Source organism: Phasianus colchicus, chromosome 11 (genome assembly GCF_987193195.1).
Source record: "Phasianus colchicus chromosome 11, bPhaCol1.hap1.1, whole genome shotgun sequence".
Taxonomy (NCBI): domain Eukaryota; kingdom Metazoa; phylum Chordata; class Aves; order Galliformes; family Phasianidae; genus Phasianus; species Phasianus colchicus.
The window spans coordinates 6106482-6129169 of NC_143446.1; the positions used below are offsets into that span (position 1 = coordinate 6106482).

At 38.5% G+C, this 22688-nt stretch overlaps 2 protein-coding genes across 15 annotated transcripts in view; one reads left to right on the forward strand and one right to left on the reverse strand.

The window, feature by feature from the left end:
• CFAP92 (cilia and flagella associated protein 92 (putative)) overlaps positions 1-7936 on the forward strand; it is a 25127-nt gene extending 17191 nt beyond the window's left edge. For 2 of the 13 annotated variants that reach the window (XM_090148081.1, XM_090148080.1), the window contains exons 12-18: positions 240-404; positions 1128-1340; positions 2492-2630; positions 3643-3824; positions 5083-5270; positions 6253-6362; positions 6536-6615. In XM_090148081.1, the coding sequence (XP_090004207.1) occupies positions 240-404; positions 1128-1340; positions 2492-2630; positions 3643-3824; positions 5083-5270; positions 6253-6362; positions 6536-6606 (1068 nt within the window). In that variant the 3' untranslated portion in view covers positions 6607-6615. The other 11 variants (XM_090148082.1, XM_031608771.2, XM_031608801.2 and 8 more) reach the window with 11 other exon arrangements.
• Positions 6888-22688, reverse strand: part of ACAD9 (acyl-CoA dehydrogenase family member 9) — a 24844-nt gene continuing 9043 nt past the window's right edge. For both annotated transcript variants that reach the window (XM_031608835.2, XM_090148095.1), the window contains exons 4-18: positions 22252-22358; positions 21040-21140; positions 19252-19330; positions 18162-18336; positions 17482-17555; positions 15799-15874; positions 15078-15148; positions 14600-14719; positions 13593-13721; positions 11551-11630; positions 11121-11250; positions 9368-9445; positions 8612-8740; positions 7504-7576; positions 6888-7065 (exon numbers count right to left, since the gene is read on the reverse strand). In XM_031608835.2, coding sequence (XP_031464695.2) covers positions 6965-7065; positions 7504-7576; positions 8612-8740; positions 9368-9445; positions 11121-11250; positions 11551-11630; positions 13593-13721; positions 14600-14719; positions 15078-15148; positions 15799-15874; positions 17482-17555; positions 18162-18336; positions 19252-19330; positions 21040-21140; positions 22252-22358 — 1523 coding nt within the window. In that variant the 3' untranslated portion in view covers positions 6888-6964. The remainder of the gene's footprint in view (positions 7066-7503; positions 7577-8611; positions 8741-9367; positions 9446-11120; positions 11251-11550; positions 11631-13592; positions 13722-14599; positions 14720-15077; positions 15149-15798; positions 15875-17481; positions 17556-18161; positions 18337-19251; positions 19331-21039; positions 21141-22251; positions 22359-22688) is intronic.

A 22688-nucleotide genomic window follows, 5' to 3' on the forward strand; every position in this document is an offset into this window, starting at 1 on the left:
AATGAGGGGCTAAGCTGTACCAAAAAAAAACATTGCTTTTTTTTAATATAGTCCTCCTGTGGAGAGTTTTATTAATGAAGAACTGTTGTGTACTTTGTATATAAATACTTATTTCTTTCTACGTGAGCATCTCCTGAAAGCTTTTTAATGTTTACAGTGTCATTTGCTTGTTTGAAATATTTTTGGAGCGCTCTGAATTTCCAATTCAGATGGAATTCACATAGAATCTCTCCTTGCAGGCTAACATTGATGCTGTGTGTCAGCTTAAAGGAAAGATGAAAAAGCTGAAGTTTGAAGCTTTCAGGATTTATCCTGCTGATGGCAAATCTGTTTATAATTATAGCTCTCAGAGCCTAAATTCTGCAGAACTTGCAAAGAAGCATCTTCGCCAGGAAATGGCAAAGGTAAACTGAGGCACAAAAATGGAACACCTTGGATTGCTATGTGTAGGGCTAAAAAAGAGAAAAAATTGATTAAATAGGTCCACAAGATGACTTCCATATTAATACATTAGTTATATATTAGTACATAGGATTGGAAGTGGTCCTCCTTGCTGTGTAAAATTCTGTTCTTATTGTTGTCCGTTGTAGCCAAGTTGTCTCTTCTTCATGACTTGGGCTCTGAGTTTGACTGTGGACTTTGGTAACCTAGAGGCCACAATTCTGAGTTCCACGTATCTGTAAGCAGTGAAATTTGAGGGATTGCAATGCTGATGTGATATAAAGTGATCTGAAGAAGGTGTTTGTGAACATACTTGAAGAATCTCATTTATCTGCTGTTCTCAGAATTGCTGCCTTCGATCTAAATAACAAATGCTGTTTTCCTGTCCACTGGAGGAAATGAGCTCTGTGAAAAGTGTTGATGATATACCCACAAACACAATATAACCCAAACTTACTTTTTAATAACCAAAAGTGGATAATATTAAATATTTGTCTTCCATCCTTGGATCATAATGTGAAATTCAGAAAGTTTTTTGATTGCTTAATGACAATTCTTTTCTCTGTATAATTTTTATCTACAGTTACTTCAAGCCTTACGAGATGTTCCTGCTTCTGTACTTCTGATTGTTTCCCTCTCTCAGCAAAGGGAACTTCACATTACCAATTGTTTGTTTGTTTTTGTAGGAGCCAAAAACAAGGTTCACTTATTGTCACGAGTATCTTTCAGCCATGTTTGACCCAGTTGATGTGGTTACTGCCTGTAAGGAGTCCTTTGCAAAATCCAAGAGTATGTGGCTGTCACCAGATGGATTTGTATTTCCTGGATTTAAGAGCAGCATTGAAAGCAACCTGCACCCTCGGATGCCTGATGAGGCACGTGTGGAGGAGTTACAAGAGGTAACAGACTACTTAAGTGAGCCAAGAGAACAGGGGTGTTTTAGGAGACTTAAAAGAGGATGACTGCTTTAGCATGTGGAATTCCATCTTGTGGGGTACAGCCCAGGCAAGCTATCTGGGGATACATCTGTATTTGCAATTGGTGTATATCAGAGCCCAGCTCACCCAGGCAGTGCTTTGTTTGGATATGCAAGCTGTGCTCTGAACGCATACAGAAAACCTGTTGGCCAGAATTACCATCGTGTTTTGTTTTCCATATAAAAATGAGGGTCCAGAATAAAAAAAAATAAAATAAAATTAATGTTGTGTTGCATGGTGGGTGGATTTCAGACTGTTCTTCATGAGCTGCCAAGTTAATTGTAGCCTTCCTTTATCTATGCCAATTCCCTCACTAGTTATTTTCCCTCCATCTTTTATTTGTGGTTTGTGGTTCCAGTTTTGTTAGAAGTTTTCTGATCAGTTTCTCTATCAGTTTCTTGCTGCTCTGTGTCCTCCCCTTCTTCTGTTTATTCTTTACTATTTAATTCCTTGTTTTCTGTCTTTTTACTGGCTGTCAGCTTGACTCGCTTTTATTTTTGTATAGTCTTCAGCATTGTCACCTAAGCACATGTAGTCTACTGTGAGGTCTACTATTAGATGATGTATATGTTGTTAGAATTGGCAAGGTAAGGAAATAAAGGGATTAGAACAATTATTTTTTTTTTTGTGCAGGATCAATAAGTTTTGCAAAATTTATTGAGCACAGTCACAGCATAGAGTGGAACAGGCTGAATGCTTGGAGGGTTACCATTCAAAAACTCTCTTCCAAGAATGTGTACATGTTCATTTAATTTGCAGATTTTATTTAACTTTTTTTTTCCCTCTGCAGATTAAAGTAGTTTCTCAGAAGGGTTAGAGTATAACTGAAGTAGTGCAAACAAGGTGCTTTCTTCTAGTCCATCGTGTTGGAGAATTAACTTTCTCTAGAAGGGAAAGAAGATTAACTATTCAAGATAACAGAAGCAAGTTAGTGCAGTATCATTTCTGTTGCCTTTTGTTGAAGGTAATGGAGAGGAGGGCAGCTAAGCAGCACAGAATGAAGAACTGGACAAGCTGAAAAGGAGAAGCAAAAGGGACAGCAGGCTTCTTAAAGGGGTTCAAATTTATTTTAGAAATGGCAGGAGAATGCTCTGTATGCTAACATGGGACCAGTGCTGTCACGAGGCAGATGGAGCTGGGACAAACGGTGTGTTGACTTCGAGCTCTACAAGAAGCCACCTGAACCCCCCCTGACAACAGATTCACTGACAGGTAAGGTGTTGTTAATTAGCTGCTAACAAAGCTTTTAACTTGATGCTCTGATATACGGTCCTGAAGCTTGCTAAGTGCTGCTGTCAAGTGAAGGGAATGTAAATGTAAAGAGGTTTATCGAGGACATTAATGGACAGCAAAACTGTTCACACTTGAGCATACAAAGCATTTGAGGATGTAAGAAAGACCTCGACCATACTCCAGTTTTACCCCTCTACTTCCTTAACTTCTTAGCTTTAGTTTCTTTGCATGCAGTATGACAGGAAGGTATAGAGCCTTTTTGGCTTACTCTTCTGTAAAGCTAGTCCTGTTGGCTGCCTGCTCTTTCTTTATATGTGTTGGTAACGATCAATCAGCTTTCGTTGGTACTGAGGTCAGACAAAGACATCACAGACTGCAAGTAATACCAGCAACTGAATTCAGAGGGGTCCCAAAATGAGCTGGTTAAATCCATGTACTGTTACTACAGCAGCCCGTAATGTGTGCCTTGGTGAGGTGGTCAGTATGTGTATCCACATGTTCTCCCACAAACAGTGGAAGAAAAGGTTGCATTTAATTATGATACAGTAACTGTGTGTTTCTCTTTGCTCAGAACCCAGCCAGACTCACTGGAATGTTTAAGAGCAGAAAATAATAGATGTCTCATGATCACTAAAATCATCTGTTTTTACAACTTTTCTGCTGACACATTACCCTGTGAATTGTGAAACACAGGAGTAGTGCAGTTCTTCTCCATTGCTTCATATGGAAAAATGCTTCTGGAAGTAGATAGAATGAACTAATTCATTCACAGAATCTACAGGACTATGAATTGTCTTTGTGAGGCACCAGCCATTATTCCAGTACCAGTATGATTTGTTCTTTGATTCCTCATGAAAAATGATGTTCACTGCAATAGCAGGCTTTTAAGCACCACTTTTCTAAGTAAGTCAAAAATTTCTTTCCCATCTACAAACATCTGCTGTTTGTGTCTTTTTTTTCCCTCTTTTCAATCTATTTTGACCATGTGAAGATGCTACTCATTTTGTGCAAAATGCATTTGATGATACCAAGCTGAAAGTTCACCGGTGCTCCGCAGCAGCTGAGTTACGCACACGGGGGCCAGGAGCCAGTTCTCAGCTACAGAAGCTGCAAGGACTTCTGAAAGATGAGCCTCAGAAATTCTCACTCAGGAAGGCAGGACTCATTTTGAAGGTAAAGGATAACTACCATCTCTGGGTGCTGATCTTGGCACCTACCTTTGTACAACAACACCAGTCGTGTACTTTATGGCAGGCAGATAATGACGCTTCAGAACACTTTCTGAAGTAAAAATGTGTGTTAAATTGATGCTTAAACTTATGAAGGTCTTTAAAAAAAAAATGGCACAAAATTATTACTACTACTACTTCGCTTTGGTGGTCAGAGATAATGGAGTATGGGGGAGGATTTCAGTTAACTTGCCTGTCAGGGTGCAAAGGATAAGAAAGGAAGAATGATTTTTGGCCAGCTGTCTTAACAGCTTTAAAAGGGATTGTACTGTTCCCTAATGAAATCTGGGGGTTAAGGGACTTGTATTGGCTGCATGCCAAGAGTCTAACCTTGTGCTCAATTGCTGTAGTGCTCTAAAGGCTTTCTGAGCATTGCATGTCAGCCTGTTGGTGCAAAAATCAGACGCAGACAGCTCAGTTTTGGAAGACAAAAGGATGTGTGCTTATTAATATGAAAAGCTGCATGGGTGGCCTGCATCTAACTGTCCTTTTGTTGGCTGAAGCACAGTCAGTGCTTGCATGTAAGTGAATGACCAAGCACAGCTTGCTTTTAAAGCTGATTTAGAGCATTTCATTCTCCTTGATCTGATGGCTACAAATGCTCTAGAAAAACAAATACAGGAATTATGAAAATGCTAGTAACAAAAGCAGAGCTGCAGCTTGTGAGTCTACACCCTTTCCCCACCCTCTCTGCCCTTTTAAAGATAATATTCTAAATACCAGTTCTTGCATTGAATGGATGTGTAGCAACAAAATGCCTATCCTTAGTTTAATGTCAGACTTTGAAATGAATGCTACTTTGTGCTCTGCCTTTTGTTTTGATTTGGCTCCTCAAACTATCAAACTTATCCCTCTTGGACTGTGCTTGTTTTCTATACTTTTAATACACAGCCTTTTTTTTTTTTTTTGCTAGATTTCATGCAAGTAATAGTATTATTTTATTATATAATTTATAGCTTGCACTTTGTGATGTCCTGCTTGACTACCAGACTTCACTTAACTTGGGCTAAACGTCTTTCAGGGCTTCCTGCTGAAGCCTGTAGGACGATGCTTGTGTCTTCTGTCACAAAATCTTTTGCTTCATTTGTGAGTTTGCAGTACCTACCAGTAGTCCACTTTGTGAGAAACAAGCATGGAGGTAGAGGGCAAGAAGAAAGAGGAGAAAAAAGCTTTCCAGAACAAAGCATGTTTTCTTGTCCTAGCCTATCCCAGCCCTGTCAGTGTTGGACTCTCAGAACAGCTCCGATGTCCTGCCAAGAAAGAAGAGTGTTTGTAGTGGCTTTGTACCAGGCCTTCAAGACCACCACAGCCTGAAGTGGAACGACAACATTATCCCCTGTCACAACAGAGGGCATAAGAAGTTTGAAAAACTCAAAGGTGCAGATTTCAAGTAAGGTAACCTAATGGCTAGAAATAGCTCCCAAAACTATTTGTATGGTATATGTCAGGAGTTACAGTGTGCAGGCACTGTAATGATGAATTACTAGGCTGATCAGTTTTTGGAGTGTCTCTAAACGAAATCAGTTATGTGGGGGACAGGTCGTGGTGTTCCTGGGAGGCTGTCTTTTCAGTTGTCTTTTCCTTAACTCTGAAATTAAGGAACTGGGATTACCACTGGTAACCATTAGCCCTATGTCACTGTGTGTTACCTATGCAGTCACAGAACTGGGTTCTCCACAGTACCCTTAGAGGTACTGGCACTTCAACTGTATGTTTCATTTTATGTTGAAGGATTTAGTCTGCTGCTTTTCTAATATAAGAAATACAAAAATTATTATTGTTACCGCAGAACAGTTTTACCCTTACAGTTTTAATTAGACTCCTAGAAATCTGAAGAAATTCCATGATGTTTGAACTTTCTAAATGATATCATGAGACAGCACATCTAGCATTAGCAAGAAACTTTTAGTTATTCAAGCATCTCACCTACGATATGGAATGTGAAGTATTATAGATGTACTATTTCCTGTTGTGGAGAAAAATTTTTGTTCTTAGTATCTCTGAGTGGTTGATTGTGAAATTAATGTTTCATTTCCTTGTTCAGTCCATGCAGAACTGTACTCTTCCAGAATGCCATACTTGTCCTAAGTCATGCCTAACGAGGTCAGGTTTCAGCCTTTTCAATTTGTGAAATGATTTATTAGCTGTTATGTCTAACCTGATATTCTAGTCGGTTGAACAGTCAACTTAAAAGCTGAGTAACAAGAATGAAGTCATGTGGTCACAGTAATTGATACGTGTTGCAAGCTCATTTAACAGATTCAGTAGCAATTAGTAAGCCTCTTAATATAATGATGTTGCAATTATTCTTTCAGAAACTTGTGGATCAAAGAGATGTAGCTTAATCTTAAAGTACTTTCTTCTTGTTCCAGTTTACTTGGCTCTAAACAATCAGTTTACAAGAGTGACCAAGCAGCAAGGAGATGCACTACTACCTGTACACAACAAGAAGATCCTCTCCAAAATGATATTCTGGATACAGGTAACTCAGTGAGTACCAGAGAATGCTTCACAGGACAGAAGTGACGTGCTGCGCTGAGGGGTAACTAAATTATATTTGGGGTTACTAAGAGAGTAAAAGAAAAATGTGCAACATGCCATCATATCTGAATAATGTTCATGAAAATTCTGTTGTCTGTACCATCAACGTCCCAGACAAGGCAATGACGATTGTGGTTGGCCCTGCTGCCCACAGGAGGAGTGCTTTGAACAAAATCAGCTCCTGAGGTCCTGATCCTTCCAGTCTTTTAGTGCTTCTCTAAAGGTGTAAATAGTGGATTTAAGCTTAAAGAACCACAGCCTCTTCCAGGGAAAACATAACTCAGTCTGGATCTCAATTGATTTTTATTTGGCATTAAAGGTAACAGACATCTCTAAATCTCTAAAAATATAACGTGTAGATTACACTAATTTCTTTCTTTATCCTCTTTATATGAAGTTGTTTTTTAATTTATTTTAAAGATACAGATAATTACATTTTGTAAACTCTTGAAACAGTTACTTTTAAGGTGTCAAATACTTGAACTGCAGGAAAATAGTTGCTGTTCGTGCTACATTCATCAATATTAGCTGTCAATGAAATAATTAGAATGTCCTGTCCAGTGGATGTGAACAGAGATAAGCTCTCTTTTCCAGTATCTGCTTTGCAGCCTTTTTAATGTAGTCATCCAGATTTTCATCTGCATCTACGGAAAAGCAAAAGGAAAGAGCTGTTCTATACTTCTTTCAAAAAGGATTTCAGAATGCAAATTTAAGTATCTAAACATCAGTGGTAGGAAAATTCTAAATAGATTCTGATTATGGCTGACTGAATCATTCACAAAGAAAATAGCCAGTTGGTTATTATTCAGATGAACAAGTCAAATACCCGGTGATTGTTACTTAATATTTTCTTCACAGGAGTATTTGTTACTAATAAATCTTCTTCACCACAGCTGAAAAAAAACAGTTTATCCCCATACTGGATTCATCTATAAGAGCAGAGACTGTTCCACTCGCCAGTTCTGTTCCTCATCCTAATTAAAGGCAGAGCAGAACTGTTCTATTGGTTATATCAAAAATACCTACTTTAGTTGAGAGACTGTGAAAGCCACTGAGTACAAAGTGTATTTTATAGAGCTTACATTTTTGCAGTTGAGCCAAGGCATAATTATTTTTGAAATAAGCTTCGCTGCAGAAGATATTTGTAAGAAGCACCTGCAAAAGAAAGTATTAAATTTAGTAGTTTATGAAATTAAAACTTACACAAAATAACACAGGAAAAATACATTAATGTAAGTTTCTGAATGTGTAGTTTGTCTTAGATAAGGAGCCCTGTAAGAGTGATGTATGCTGCAAGCTCATTTATTTATTTCCCACAGCTACTCCATCACAGTGTTGGGCTGTCCCCTGCACAGGATACTGACTAGAAGACATTTGTGCTACTAAGTTCAGAAGGACTTTTACACAAGGTCTGAAATCTCAGGACCACTAAAATTCATCAGTTTGGATTTGTCTCACAATTAACTGTAGCAAGCTTAATTGTTACTATGAAACTTTACATGAGCTACACTATCATCTCCTACGTGTCAACGTCTCTCACTCTACTGTGGAGACATTTAGTGAGGAAAAGTAATAATTATTAACAGTTGATAATGTGGAAAGAATTTGGGAAGAACAGCATGATGTTAGAAGGGTTAAGAGAACGTGTAAAGTCCTAATTAATTCATAAATCTATGTATGTCAAAGTGTTCTAAATACTTGGATAATATTGCAGTTTGTGTGCTCAGAAAACTGGAGAGGTAAGTGGTGTGGTGTATCCAGGCATGAGAAACAAATCAGTGCAGTTTCATTTGTTTCCCAGGAGTTTGTTGCAGTAGATACACATTCTTAACAAATGCAGAGTGTAGCTTTAGTGTAATGAAAACGATCTGTCACTGAAGTTTTTACCCAGTCTGAGACACAAGCATGCAATGTCTGATAGCTTAGCGTGCTTTTTAGAACTGCAATATGCTTGTGAGGCAACCTCTATTGCAGAGGTGAGGGGAAAGTTGATCAGTCAAGGAAAAAGCAGCTCGTTACAGACTTGCACAAGTTATCTAGGTTAACATCTCAAGGAGAGGTCTAATATAGTGCACCTTACTTATAAAACGTATAACTAGGCAGAATGATCCTTATCACTGATTTGTTAGGGAGTGTCATCCACACAGCACAGGTGTTAGATGGCTGTGACTGATACTGAAGTACACTTACATCATGGTCGTGGTTCCTAAGGCCAATGCTGATGGACCGGCTCGCTCTGGAAATAGCTGCTGTCATTGCATACAAATTAATAACTATATCCGACACTCTCTTCAGAGCCAACTGCTCATCCACTATTGTCTAGAAGAATGAAAATGATCAGGTTATAGACTTCCGTTGGACTATTTTTTCCATACTTAATGTTCATACTTATTTAGAGCATAGACAGGTAAGTTATTACACTGAATTTCCACTCTTAGGAAGTATTTAATCCAAAACCTATGCTCCACCTTTTCCAGGCTTGCTGGCTACAGCCAGAAACTGCTTTGGTAAGTGCTAAAAATGACTCTGTGATTTAGCTTTTGAATTTCTATCTACACCAAAAAACCAAACAAACACATCTATTAGTGCTGAGTGCTTCATGGTGTGGCCTAATAAGCATGCTCAGAACTCTCATAAATCTGGGGTACCTGTAGCTACCTTCCACTGCCTGCTTACAGCAGCATACTTAAAATAGCAGCAAGCAGGATTTGCACTTACAGGAATACAAGGACTCATTAACCTGATCACAGTGTTTGCTTAAATAAGTGAAAGTTGGTTGTTGCATCAAGTTAGTATAGAGTTGGAGTATGTTTTCTCAGCCAACAGCTATCAGCTGTGCAAAGGAAATCCTGGCTCTAGTCATACACTGTCCACTCCAGATTGTAGTGAGACCAGTGTGGTCGACAAAAAGTTCAAAGACAAAACTCAATGTGATACTGTTGTTACCTTGCCAAACCTAGTGAGTAGGCCTCTCACTGTAGTTCCAAAATAGTAAACATTTTCCTCAAGTTTCTTGCCACTCTCCTAAAAAATAAAACAGAAAAATACATACTTAATATTTTAAGTACATTTAAACAATTTGGACATTCTCCAAAGGTAAATAAAAACCTACAGAAGTCCCTACCAGAAATGGGACGTTTAGATAACCGACATGCTGGGATGCGTGTGCCACTCCTATACTGCCCAGCCAATAAACCAAAATGGATGAGGCAGTTCTCTCTGTGGGAGGCCAGCAGTTCCAGTTAATAGGCAGAAATCAAACTACAATTCTCAACCACAGCACAAAGCTCAGGTTTTGTTTTTTAAACTTAGCAAAGACTGAAGTTTAGTCCCCTAAGGGGTCTGTGATTGATTTGAGGGATCAAAATGCAATGAAAAATGTAATGCTGCATACAAAGCTGAACAATTAACAGGCAACTCCATCAAAAGCCCGAGATGTGTGTGCCCCATCACAAAAAAAGAACCCCTTTCCCCTAGCACGGAATTTCAGTTTGCTGCTAAATCTGCTTACAACTTCTAGTCAAGGAAAATAATTCCCTTTTAAGACTATCATTCAACATTCTACATTTCCCCAGCTATAAAGGAGAGAGACTTCGCCTGTGTACCTAATGGGATTTTAAATCACAGTATTTTCTGAGTGGAAAACCACTGCTTAGTTGTATTCTTTTTATCTGTCTGTTAGATTTTTCTCTTGCCAACTACTGTGTTCTTAATACTGAGTTAAAAGTCAGTTAAAGCACGTTTCTTTAGCAATAAGATATGCATTAAAAAGTGCTGATTTTACTTGTTTAACTTTTCAGTATAGTCTTCTTTATGCTTACACAATAAGTATGAAAAATTTCTATTCAACTTCTGCACAACAAACCTGATGCATATTTTACATGCTGCATGCTACAAAACCCCAGGAAGGCAGTATTATGTGCTACTGCCCATGTCTTCAAACTCTGCTGGTAAGGAGGTAGGAGAATTTCCAGTGTCACATTTGGCTTTTATTAATTCTTGAATGCAATTGATAATTAGTTCTTGTAATATGAATGGCCATGGTCTCTGTGTGTGAGGTATTAGAGGTGTTCCCATCCAGCACACAAGGTAGGTCAGCATTACTGCTGGTAACACAACCCACCCACATACACTGGTGGCACTGCAGGACACACAGTGCATTTACTTGAGGTGAAAGCAGTGCCAGGTGCACAGCACAGGATTAGCAAATCCTCTTACATGTGTGTTTGACACAGCTGACTTAGGGCCACATTTGTTGACAAAAAATGATTTCATTACACCTCCTCAGATCATTACAGAACACCATAGGAAGAACATACATTAATTTTTCTTTTCCTATTAACAACTTTAGAAACAAAACAAACAAAAGAAAAACCAACACCTTTTTTCTTCGTGGCCCTAAGAATTAAGTGGTGAAGCAAGTGTATCCGTAGCTCACCGAAATTCATAGTTACAACCACATCACCATTAAACAGGAAAGTGATGCGTTATCTAGCTTAGCATATTATGCAGGGCAGTTTGTAGGTATTACTTAAACTGATATAAACCTGGATATGTTGTAAGCACAGAGTTGTAACATGGGTCCTTACCCCTGAAATGATACAAACCCTGCTTAGATTTGTAAATCTCCCCCTTCCTAATCATACTCTGTTCTGCATAAACAGACACACAGTTGTGACAAGCAGTGTCTGGCTCTTACCTGGAGGCTGGGATGCACCAATCCACCACGTTCTTCCATTATCCCATAATCCACTTTTCTGCCCGTTGAGTCCCTTACTTTGTTTACCAACTCCTGCAGTGCCAATCCTATGTTTCCTTTCTTGATTTCTCTAAAATGTTGAGTAAAAAACAGCTGTTGAAATACCAGTAACACTTTGGTATAAAATCTTAAGTTGTTTTAATTACTGGTCTTATAATTGTACACAAGCTGGAAATATAAAGTAAGATACAGTCAGCCAAGATTCCTAAACATATAAAATAATGCCAACTAAAAAGAAAAAACACAGACCCCTATACAATGAACTGCCATTCAGACAACTTATTAAGAAATTAATTTCCCCCTTAGATATAGTTAAAATTATCACTCTGTTTAGTTCATTAAAAACTATTAGCAATGAAGAAGAACATACTTAATTTTGTCAGTTAAGATTTTGCCTGCATGCTGCATACCCGTCAGAGCAATATACATTCGCAGAATTTCATTTGTTCCCTGCAAAAAAACATAGCAATATATCAATAATATCAAACTGATATGTAATATCAAAGCATTTTTAGTATTCCCAAAATCCGGGTATGCTGTGCTAATATTTTATAGGGTTTTTTTTCAGTACTACTTTCACTGTCTACATAACTTTTGTACTCTGCTTTTCCTGGGAATATTCTAACGTGCATTACTTGTAAGGTACAATTATTTTGAGAGATCAACAGCAGACAAAACATGATCATCACATGTAGGTAAATGGCTTTGCTTTTTGTAGGTACGTGTATTTAAAGAGAAGTTCTTTTGTTAACTATTTACTTACATAAAATATAACAAATATTTCTAAGCAGGTCTTCCAGCTGATCTTCCCTTTCTAATGCAACACTGCTTCAGATTTAAAAGATCACTCTTTACCCATCCCTGAATGTTTGCTGGCTTTAGGTCACTTCTTAGTGCTGAAATTCTGACCTCATCTGATCATGAAGAAGTTGAGCTTTTCATTATTAGCCATGTATATGTAACAGAGCTAAAAAGAAACCAGGCTGAATGCACCTGGATGAAAAAATAACTTCTGTATTGTTCCAGTAAAGGAATACTTAAATACTCCTTTGTGTTCATTATGCCCATTTGGAAAGCATAAGCAGATCAGGAAATGGAGATTATAAGCCTGTACAAACGTGATGTTCCGGAATCCACTTTAAGACTGACTGCCTTAACACACATAGCTGGAAAATAACTTGACTGAACTGTGAAGATCAGTGAGAAAATGAACTGAGTTACTGAAATGTGTTCTTGAACACAAGGCTTCCTACAGCCAGTCCAACAGAGGAGGATGTTACATGCTGGCAGCTTTTGCTCCTTGAGTCAGTACTGGAACTGACTCTTCCTAGTTATGTGAGATACCACAAACAGCTGGGGGCAGGGTTCAAGCTCAAAACCTGTTTGAAAGTTCTTGCTTGCATTAACTGCCAGCTGAGATCTTTGCTGTCCTGACAACAGGAAACAAACACTGATTTCTACATGGTCTCCCCAAGAAAAACTCGTGTGAATCAGACATACAGATGATAATCCCACTTGAAAACAGTAGAGAACAAACTTCACAACTAACTTGTTGTTTTAAATAAACGCTCATCAACAAGGTGAAACTTCAAATTAATCCAAATTAATCTGTGAGCTTCCCTGCTTTGCTTCTAAGCAGCACACAGAGGAAAGGCTGCGCAGTCTCAGAACGGAGCAGCTTAGGTGCAAGAATCAGAAAATCCTATTAGAGAAGTTGTGTAAAAATAATTAAGTTTTGCCTATGCCTCTTACCAAATCCTACTGCACGTTAGATAAATGAGAATAAAAGCAGTGAAGTGTTTTCAAAATATGCTTGACAGAATGAGAACATCAGTTTCATTCTCTCTTGCTTAAGCCACAGTTCACCATATGCAATCTGAACATAAACTGATTTTCACTTGTGAGCTAAAACAGTTTAACACAGAAGTTCAAAACAGTGCTTTTAATAATTCAGAATTCCCCAACACATTCAAAATTCCAACCACCCCAAAGCATGAGCTGGGACTTTATTTCCATGATGGGGTATCTGAAACAGGTACAGTCAGATACACGTTTTGTCCAAAACATCCAGAAAATGCCTGCATGTTTAAGAGGAAACAAACAGTACATTGCAGTACTGGGATACACGTTCTTTCCAAGGGCAAAGCTGGTGTCAGTTCCTAGTGAGCCCACACTTTGTGGTTAATCTATAAAATCCAGAATCTCCGAATTTATTATAGGAAAAATACTACCTATATCACCCAAGAAAACAAGATTAGTTCTTCAGGCTTATTCCAACTATTACAGACTTCAGAGCTAACCAGACAAAGGCCTACTTAAACAAGAACTGCGCTGGATTTGTTTCACCTCAGGCTTACAGAAGTTTGTGTTTTTGTCAGTTGCTGTTAAAACAAACAGTATATTCATACTTGCCTCAAAAATGAGCAGTATCCTGGAATCTCTGAGATAGCGTTCATAGGGGTAATCCTTCATATAGCCAAGGCCTCCAAGAATTTGCAGAGCTTCACTTACACAGGCCCACGCACCTTCAGAACTGAACACCTGCCATTAACAGCACTCAGTCACCGTGGTTCACACAGTAAGAACAGACATCATTGCTTTGTTATTATACTGCAAGTTAAAACAGGAAGTAACACTGGATTTGGAAGGATTCTATCTGTGCACCATTACTGTAATACTTTGTAGTGCTTCTACAGTAGTCCAGTATAAAGTTTTCCTGAAATAATATTCTTGTGCCTCAAGGTGTCAAAGTGAAAAGTTACTTGAAAAATGAACATCTCCCGTATTTGCAAGCCACATAAACTTCTGAATAAGGCAATGTTTCCATGGGGGTCAGAGCTACAAGGTGAAAGAACAAACACAGCTGGTCTTTCTGAGTACTTTACATTGGCCCACTTCACAGGCACACGTGTTCTGAACTCAGAAGACCAGCATGGGGGCTGAAATTCCTGATTTCTCTTCAAGGCTGCACTGCCAGCCAACAGCACCCACCTGTATGCTGCAGGAATGCCTTAAAGAGCCACACTCCTTCTCAGAGAGGGCCTGGCTCTCACTGAGTGTGAATTCTGCATTCAAGCCAAGAGAGAAGCTCCCTAATCAGGTCTGTAGTGGAAATAAAACTTAAGCACTTTTTTTGCGTGTGAAACTGCAGAGAAAGAGAATTCAAGAGGACCCCAATATGCCAAATGTGCTCTATGCAGTCTGTCCTTTGTGTGGGGATACAAGCCTGAACAGAAGGTAATCTGTAATGCGTGGAAAACAAAAGTCTTTAATTTTTAAATCTAGCTGAAGTTTTTGTATGTACATCTAAAGTAATACCTGAGCCTCTATGCAATTTGTAATGTAGACTGAAGATCAAGAAAGGTGTTGGTCTTTATTAGCTCAGCGCTGTTGGCAAATCCTTCAGGAACATCAATTACCTTGACCATGGCTGCCTCCACGGAGCAGTCTGGGAGGCCTGGCCTGTCCATCATCCCTGCTGTGAGGTAAGCCATGCTCTCCATTACGTACGCTTTCACAGCCATAAAACAAAACTTCTCCTGTCAGATAGGAATGAAAGGAGTCATACACTGATGCAGAACACCGTAGCCAAGCTTGCAACAATGCTGAAACTGAAGAGTATATTTTCCTATGTTTTAACATATAATCCAATAATATCTTATAAAAGTACTACTGCAAAGCACTCATGAAAAATCTTAAAGTACTTTCTTCATTTGTTATTCACTTAAAATTAGATAAAAGATCAACGTACAGAAGTCTGCACTGAATTTACACAAATGCAACACCTCTTGTGTTTTTTTAATCTAGTACTCTCTAAAGGATCTCAGTACAGTCTGTGTCACAGCACCTAAGCAAAACAAAGCACAGAGATGGAGGTTTTCCATTTTTTTTAATTACCTGAATTAATCCAAACTCACTCAGTTTCTTATTGAATTGTTTCCTGGTACAAGCGTGCTCTGCTGTCATTTCTTAAAAAAAAAAAAAACAAACATCACAAAACAATCTCAAAATAGTACAACTATCACTGCTGTGATGCATCATTCCTGCTGTATGGAAACAGTGTTTTTCTACTGACTGCTGAAGCAGTGGGGGTTGATCAACAGCACACACTGGAAAACACCCTCAGAATGACTGCATCATCTGGGGCTGCTGTGCCAAAGGCTTTTAAACAAGACCCACCCACCATACCAAATGTGCTCAGAGGAAGCACGTTTTAATGCTAATTACTTTTTTGAGAGATGCCTGTTAGTATTTTGGGTAACTATTGGTAGAAGCCAATTTTAGTACTTACTAGTGCATGTAAGCTTTGAACACGATTGGAATTTGAAAGGAGACTACACTGTCTAAAAGCAGTCAGATATATTTCTGTGTTAGTAAGAATTCTTTACCTCAGAATAACTGTAACCGAGGCATCATCTTCAGTTTTTACAAGTTTTTAATCAAAATTTTAAATAAAAATAGTGTTTTAAATACATCAAAATATGTTATGACTGACAGTAGTGATGTTCTGATCAAGATTAATGTTACTGTATTGAATTAGCACTAATATATACCTCACACAGATCACATTTTTTTTTCCCCATGGCATGCAGTAATCCAGAACACCTCATTCACTCACCTATCAATTTTTTAATCATTCCAGCAGATGCACTGCCCATGCTGAATCTTCCACTGTTCAGGATGTTCATGGCAACCTGTGAAAATAAAATGGGCTTTCTTGTTTAAGGTGAAAAAACTGCTCTCTGGCTTCATGTTTTTAGTGTTTCTTGGATTTCATTCATCACCACTGTATGCTTCTTACCTGCAATACCAGTCCCTCAAATTGGGCAGTCAATGCAGCACTGAGCATCTCACCAGAAATGCTTTAAAACCTGGCATTTCAGACAACCTAACACATCTGATTTCATACACAAAACAGTTTCCTGATACTGATGATTCAATTACTCATTATTCAGTCATTTCTGTACTAAAAAAACGGACAAGAAAAGATACTGGATTTCAGAGGGCTAACCTGGAGAAAACAGCCCAGAAAAAGCCCTTAGAGAAATATCTGTTCTATACTGCACAGGAAAAAGGCACACGTTTATACTGGCACTGCATCTTGTCTCTGCTGTTGTAGAGGAGGAAGGCAGAAATTCTCCTTAGAAGCACAAATATCCATTCAATTTTTCTTTTAAATTTTCACTCTATATTCAGCAGTCTCATCTTAGTCTTACCCTTGGGCAGGCTGTAACACCCACCCACCAAAAGCTGTTAAAATGTACTAATTCTTTTAAAAAGTCATCCTGAAGCAAAACAAAGGACTCCTACCTACAAAAAGCAGAATTTTGGTGAGGTAAGATGCTCATTTTGGGAATGTGTCTGTATCAAACAGCAATTCACTTGTCAAAATTCTGCTGAGTCTTACAGCAACGTACAAGAAAGGGGAACAAGATGAGAAGTGCAGAAATGAGATACAGACCCACACTGTATAAAGATGTTGAAGTTCAGTATTCCTGTTTATTTAAGGGAAACATAAATGACTCAGTCCAAAGACAGACACTTATGTTTAGCAAAAAGCCACCATTCCTACCTTTTAAATTGTGATGATTATCTGAAGAAAAAAAAACTGTGAAACTTACCTTTTCTTATGTTACCTACGTTAGAGGAAATTCTATTTAGAATTTAGATCTGGAACTGAATGTTATTGGAGCAGTAAGAAAACTCACAAGGACCATTAAGAAGAGTTTTGCAAATCTACACGTCAGACTCAGAAAAGTGAGCAGTATTGTCCTTACAGGTACCACACTGCTTGGGTGCAATGAAGAAAAGCCATGCCTGCAACAGCATCTCAGTGTCCTCTCAGCATCTTGTGCTATATCATCTGGTCCTGGGAAACTTCTCAGCCATTCTCTGGTACCTTGGGTACTGCCTGGACAGACCTTCCTCGAACTATTTCCTGTTACACTCATTTCTGTCTTCCCCCTTTACAATCCAATTCTGGCTGCAGAAAAAGATGACAGCTCAGTGCCCAAGTTCTGTTAGAAGTTCCTTCCTCTCCAGAAGAGAACAGAATGTTTCCTATACTAAAAAAACAAACAAAAGCAGGACCTGGTCTAGGATTTTATGGATACCCAACTCAGAGCTTATGGCACGTATGTACACTACCCTGGTGAAACCAGTGAATAATACCAGGCACATCAGCTAAACCGATAATTCTGTCCTTAGCTGGGAGTGTTGATACTTCCAATAAAGAAACTGTTTAACAAATAAGAATAAATCTTAAGACTTGAAAAAATTGTTACTGCTGGTTCCTGCTTACCTTAAATCCACCTCCTACTTCTCCAAGCACGTTCTCTACAGGCACTTTAGTGTTTTCAAAATGCACTTCACAGGCTGAAACACAGAGTTAGTTTGTTAATAACTGTTGGATCATAATGGAAAAATATTTAAAAGCTTTCAGGAACACAACAGACTTTTGTAACAAGAAGTAAAGTTTTCCTAATGTACTGTGAAAGAGAGATTATGAAACTTTGCCAGTGGAGCTTGATTTTGGGAAATGATTGTCGCTGTCATCAATTACTGATATAAAATAGTCAATAAAATTAATGCACATAAACTACAGAACTATAGTTTTGGCTCTATTTTATGGAACTGATACCACAATAAAGTCCAAATGATAGACTGTGAAAACGTGCAAGCAGCAGTAAGTTGAAGAAAAACCTAAGAAAACTTACTTCTAGATTAAAGTTACTTGGTTACTGAATCTTCTGAGTTATTTCACTGCATGAAAGTGCAGCTTCAGGTGTGCAGAAAAGAATTGAACAATATGGATTTCTTATTTCAGAGCCTGCATGAGGAAGGACTCAGAAGAAAAGCTAGGTAAAGAAACATGAAACTTACACTGATACATGGAAAAGATACTGATCTGCCTTTGAATTCAGCTGATCTTAAACAGAAGTATTAGAACAATTTCTGTTAACAATTTTAAATGATTCTTACTATTGGAGCCTCGAATGCCTAACTTATCCTCAGGTTTCCCATGTGTGACTCCACCAAAATCTCGCTCTACGATGAAGGCAGTAATTTTGTCTTTTACTTGTCCATCCTTCTCAACAATCTCTGTCCTAGCAAACACTGTGAAAATACTAGCAAGGCCGCCATTTGATATCCAGACCTGTTTTGAGAGGGGAAAGAAATACATTCATTTTGAGTTTATTACCACTGTTCTTAATTATTTTGTAACAGATGTCAGCAATGAATGGAGCAGAAACAAATTTTTTCATCCCTTACAACCTAATGAATGCTCTGCTACTAATTTTGCCTTGTTAAACTGTTTCCAAGGATAGTTGATCAGAGTATGGTAACTTTGGACCAACTGTAAAAATAATTTGTGATAGAACTGAATTAAACAGTACATTTTCCCCAAAGCTTGTGTAGCCTCTTATATATGGCACGTGATGGGTGCAAGAGCAATACAAACTCCAGACCCACTCTGCCCAATACAATTTTACTCCTGATGCTAAGTATTAGGCCATATATTTATGACCTCCACAGGTGGTGTCACATCACAGACAAACATAACAAGAACTACAGATCAAAAGCATGAAATACTGTTGAATCCAGTACGCTGTGTATCTTTCAAGAGTATTCTGCCAGTTTCAGAATGGTCCAAGCAGTCCAATTTTTAATTCACTGTTGATCTTTTCTTTCAAAAATAACTACAAAGTCTGGCATGACGAAGAATGAAAGAAGGGGAAAGTAAGGTTTCAGATTTCTCTTCACCTATGGTTTCACAGGAGAGCTAATTAACCCACCCTACAAACCTAAACACTGATTGGGGACAAGAGAGGAGTAACTTGATGGGAGGGTGGTCTGTATCTTTATCACTAAGAGTTCAAAGTTATTCCCTGAATGTGCACTTTTCTGTCTGGCCCATGGTCATTCTTCACCAGTTTGGAGACCCTCAAAGTCCAATGCAGTTGCCCAGCTAGAATCTTACTTGGTAAAACAAATGATAATGCTGCAATAGACGAGAGTGTTTTCTATAAACTTTTAACAAAAAACATATTTCCAGTCTGTGAGTGGATACCTTGGAACCATTTAATATGAAGTATTTCCCATCTTCACTGAGGGTTGCTCTTGTCTGGATGGATGCAGCATCACTTCCACTAAAAGCAAAACAAGTTGTTTGTTAGTGCTTAAAGACATAAACATGTTTTAGGAAACAGAACTACTTTTTCCCCCCTCCTTCCCATCTTTAAAAAAAAAGTGTTCATAATTGTATGCAATAGCACTATATCAATTTTCATTTGTAAATAACAGGAGAACTTCCCAGATTCAAAAATACTGATGAATTCCACTAAAGTCACCCTGAGGGGGACATTTCTGCTGATTAACTTCTGTTATCCACCTTATCAGCTGACCCAAGCATCAGAATGCCACGTAAGCACCTTTGTTGGGCTGCACTATCAGCTATTGGACCATATGCTGAATCCATTATCCTAAAACGCAATCAAGTTTATAACATGGAAGTTATTCCTCAAGAGCTTATACCCTGCTTGGATATTCTAACGGAAAAAAGGCTCAGCAGAAATGAAAAACAGATTAATGTGTGACAGGACTCCATCAACAAATGTTTGGGCACATCACATGCTTTCTACAAGAATAAAATCGCAGGCAAATTACAACAAAGACATTGAGAACTGCTGTTCTGTGATTAAACGTTTAAGCACTCTCTTCAGTCATCACCTTATTACATAGGTGAGAAGCACATCATTTCCCCCTTGAAACAAATTTGAACACAACAATATCTCAGCTTTCAGCTGTAGACAGTCAAGTTCCTGGAACACCAAGATCTCAGCTGATGCTTTAATAGGATCAGAGTGATCTTAAATTCAGCTGTAAAAATGATTGCTCCTGTGTGCTAGAACAGAAATACCAACAGAGACTGAAGGTGCACTTACCAGACTAGCAGTTTTCAAAAATAATACAAGGCTAAATAAAGTTGTTAGAAGACTTTCAGAACAAAGTTAGCCCTTGTTTTCTTCCTGTACGTTATTTCAAAGTCCCTTGCTTGGATGACTTTGTGAAAAGCTTAAATGTTACTAGTGCATATTCTGCTTGCAAACAGAACAATTTTTAGAGGGTCAAAGCTGGGCTTATGAGTGAGTAAAAGTCAGCACTGCTAATGGGAAGAATTCTATATCACAACAGCATGAAAATAAGCAAGTGAATCAGATGGTCACTGCAAGATGTCTTAGCAGAAAAGACAGTTTGAAACTACTGCATTGTACAGGTAGGCGAGATTCACCTTCAAGTATTTGACTGCTCTGTCCCTCCACCAGCGCCTTCAGCCATCCCACAGCAAACCATCTGCCTGCATGATTTTAATAAAACCACCTCTTCTGCACTGACAGAGCCTGCTGGTTTTATCAAGGAGTAAACTCAGATACAACCCTGGCTTCAAAAAGAAGTTGCTGCTACAAAGACACCTTGTCTAAACTCTAACAGTAGACCAAAAATCCTTCTTACTGTTTTTGGTAGCACCTTCAATACTGGTGCAGGCTTTTATAATTTTGAAAAAGAACTGAAAGTCACAGCACATTATTTTTAAAAGTACATGAAGAGTTGAGCTGGGAACAACTGAGAGCAGTAATGCAGCTACCATCAAACACTGGTTAGTGATTTCCTAAGAGCTGCCATAAGCACAAGGGAAAAGATGAATTACAATGTTTTAAAAATGGATACTGACATACACAGGGACAACAGGCACAAATTAGCAAAGATTTTATACAGTGACAAAGCAATCAGGCAGTAAAGAAAGTATCATTTTGGTGTTCTGGTGCTTTCTGAAGATTCTGTAGTTAAAAAACAGTACCTTCCAGGTTCAGTGAGACAAAAAGCTGCTATGTGCTCCCCAGATGCCAGCTTAGGCAAGTATTTGGCTTTCTGTTCATCAGTGCCAGTAATCAGGATTCCCTATGCAAAGAATTAGGAGAAAACTTTTCAGCATCAAACTATATCAGCAGAACTGAAGCTGACAAACTGTACCAACTTCAGGAATCTTCATCTGCAAATTATATGGCATAAAAAGGCAATACTAAAAAAAAGTTTAATAAACAATGGACATTATTACTGATCTGACATTAAAAGATGCCAAAGTAACAGCTGTTCAGAGGCCCCCAGGGAGCAGCTCACTGTTAAGGCTGCCCTCTCAGAGAGATTTCTGGATTCTTATGCTCTAAGTGAAGATGTAACTGTTGCTCTGAAAGGCACAGAGACAGTCCTCCCCTCATAACTTGTCACACCTTCATTATGATTTTATTTAAATAAGTAAATCAAAAAGCATCAATTCTAGAAGCTCCAAATCAGAGAACAGAACATAATTTACCTAATTTCTCAATTATTTCACTACACTCTCAAAAAGAGTTAATTTTATTTTAATTACTTCTTATTGTAGAGAGTTGTATTTATTTTCTGTACGGGGGGGTTTTATGATTAAGCAGGTAAGATATCAATACCCAACAAATGAGGAAGGATTAACATCAACTGATCCAAACTTGGTCAAAGCAGGAGAAAGAGCAGCAGCATCTGATACTGCACTGCTCACCAAACTGCTCTGCAGCTAGGCAGCTCACTGCAGATGGGGACATTCTAAGGAAGGTGAGGAACACACACTCATTTTTAATCTGCTCAAATCCTGGAACAATTTTTTATTATAAAAACCTCTGTGCTATTTTAAGCTTCAGACTACTACCAACCCATCCATCATAAAAGCTGGTAGTGTTAGATCCCTAAGGCTACACAGAAAATCAGTTTGAAATTCATGCTGGCCACAACACGCTGATCTTGGGTAGGTTTTCTCTGCTTACTTCCCACAATACGCAGCCTCGTTCAACCTGTGTCACCTTCCCTTAACGTCAGCCCTGCCAATATTTTATCGTTTTCAGTATTTTATTTTATTTTTTTTACAAAGCTTGGGATTGTTTCACTCTGATTTGCTAACAGGGCACTCAGCCCACACGTACACAAACGTCCTCACCTTTTCTACGCAGGTCGCACAGAACTACTTGACACAGAAGAGCTTTACCTTCAGCCCAATAGCCTGGTGAGCTGCCAGAGTAACTGCGATGGATCCATCTAACGAGATGATTTCTCCCAGCCGTGCATACATGGTGTTTGACAGCCCGAGACCACCTGCAACAAGCACAGTGCTTTATTCCAAGCACATACCTTAGAATTTAACTCACCCCCTCCCGCCCAAGAATTCCCTTTCAAATACAGAAATATTAAAATGACACTGTTTGCTGGGGGAACACCTTAGTATAGACTGTCCACAACCAACTGCCACGTTGCTGCACTTGTGACAGAAGAGCTCAGTTTAAAAAAAAGTTGTTTATTTTTTTTTTAAACAAACATGAGTTATGCTGAATGTAGTTCTATTGAAAGAAGCAGATCTTCTGTGCTCAGGAATGCACAGCAAACACAGCATAATCCACCAAATGGTAGGACAGGCCTGTTAAACAC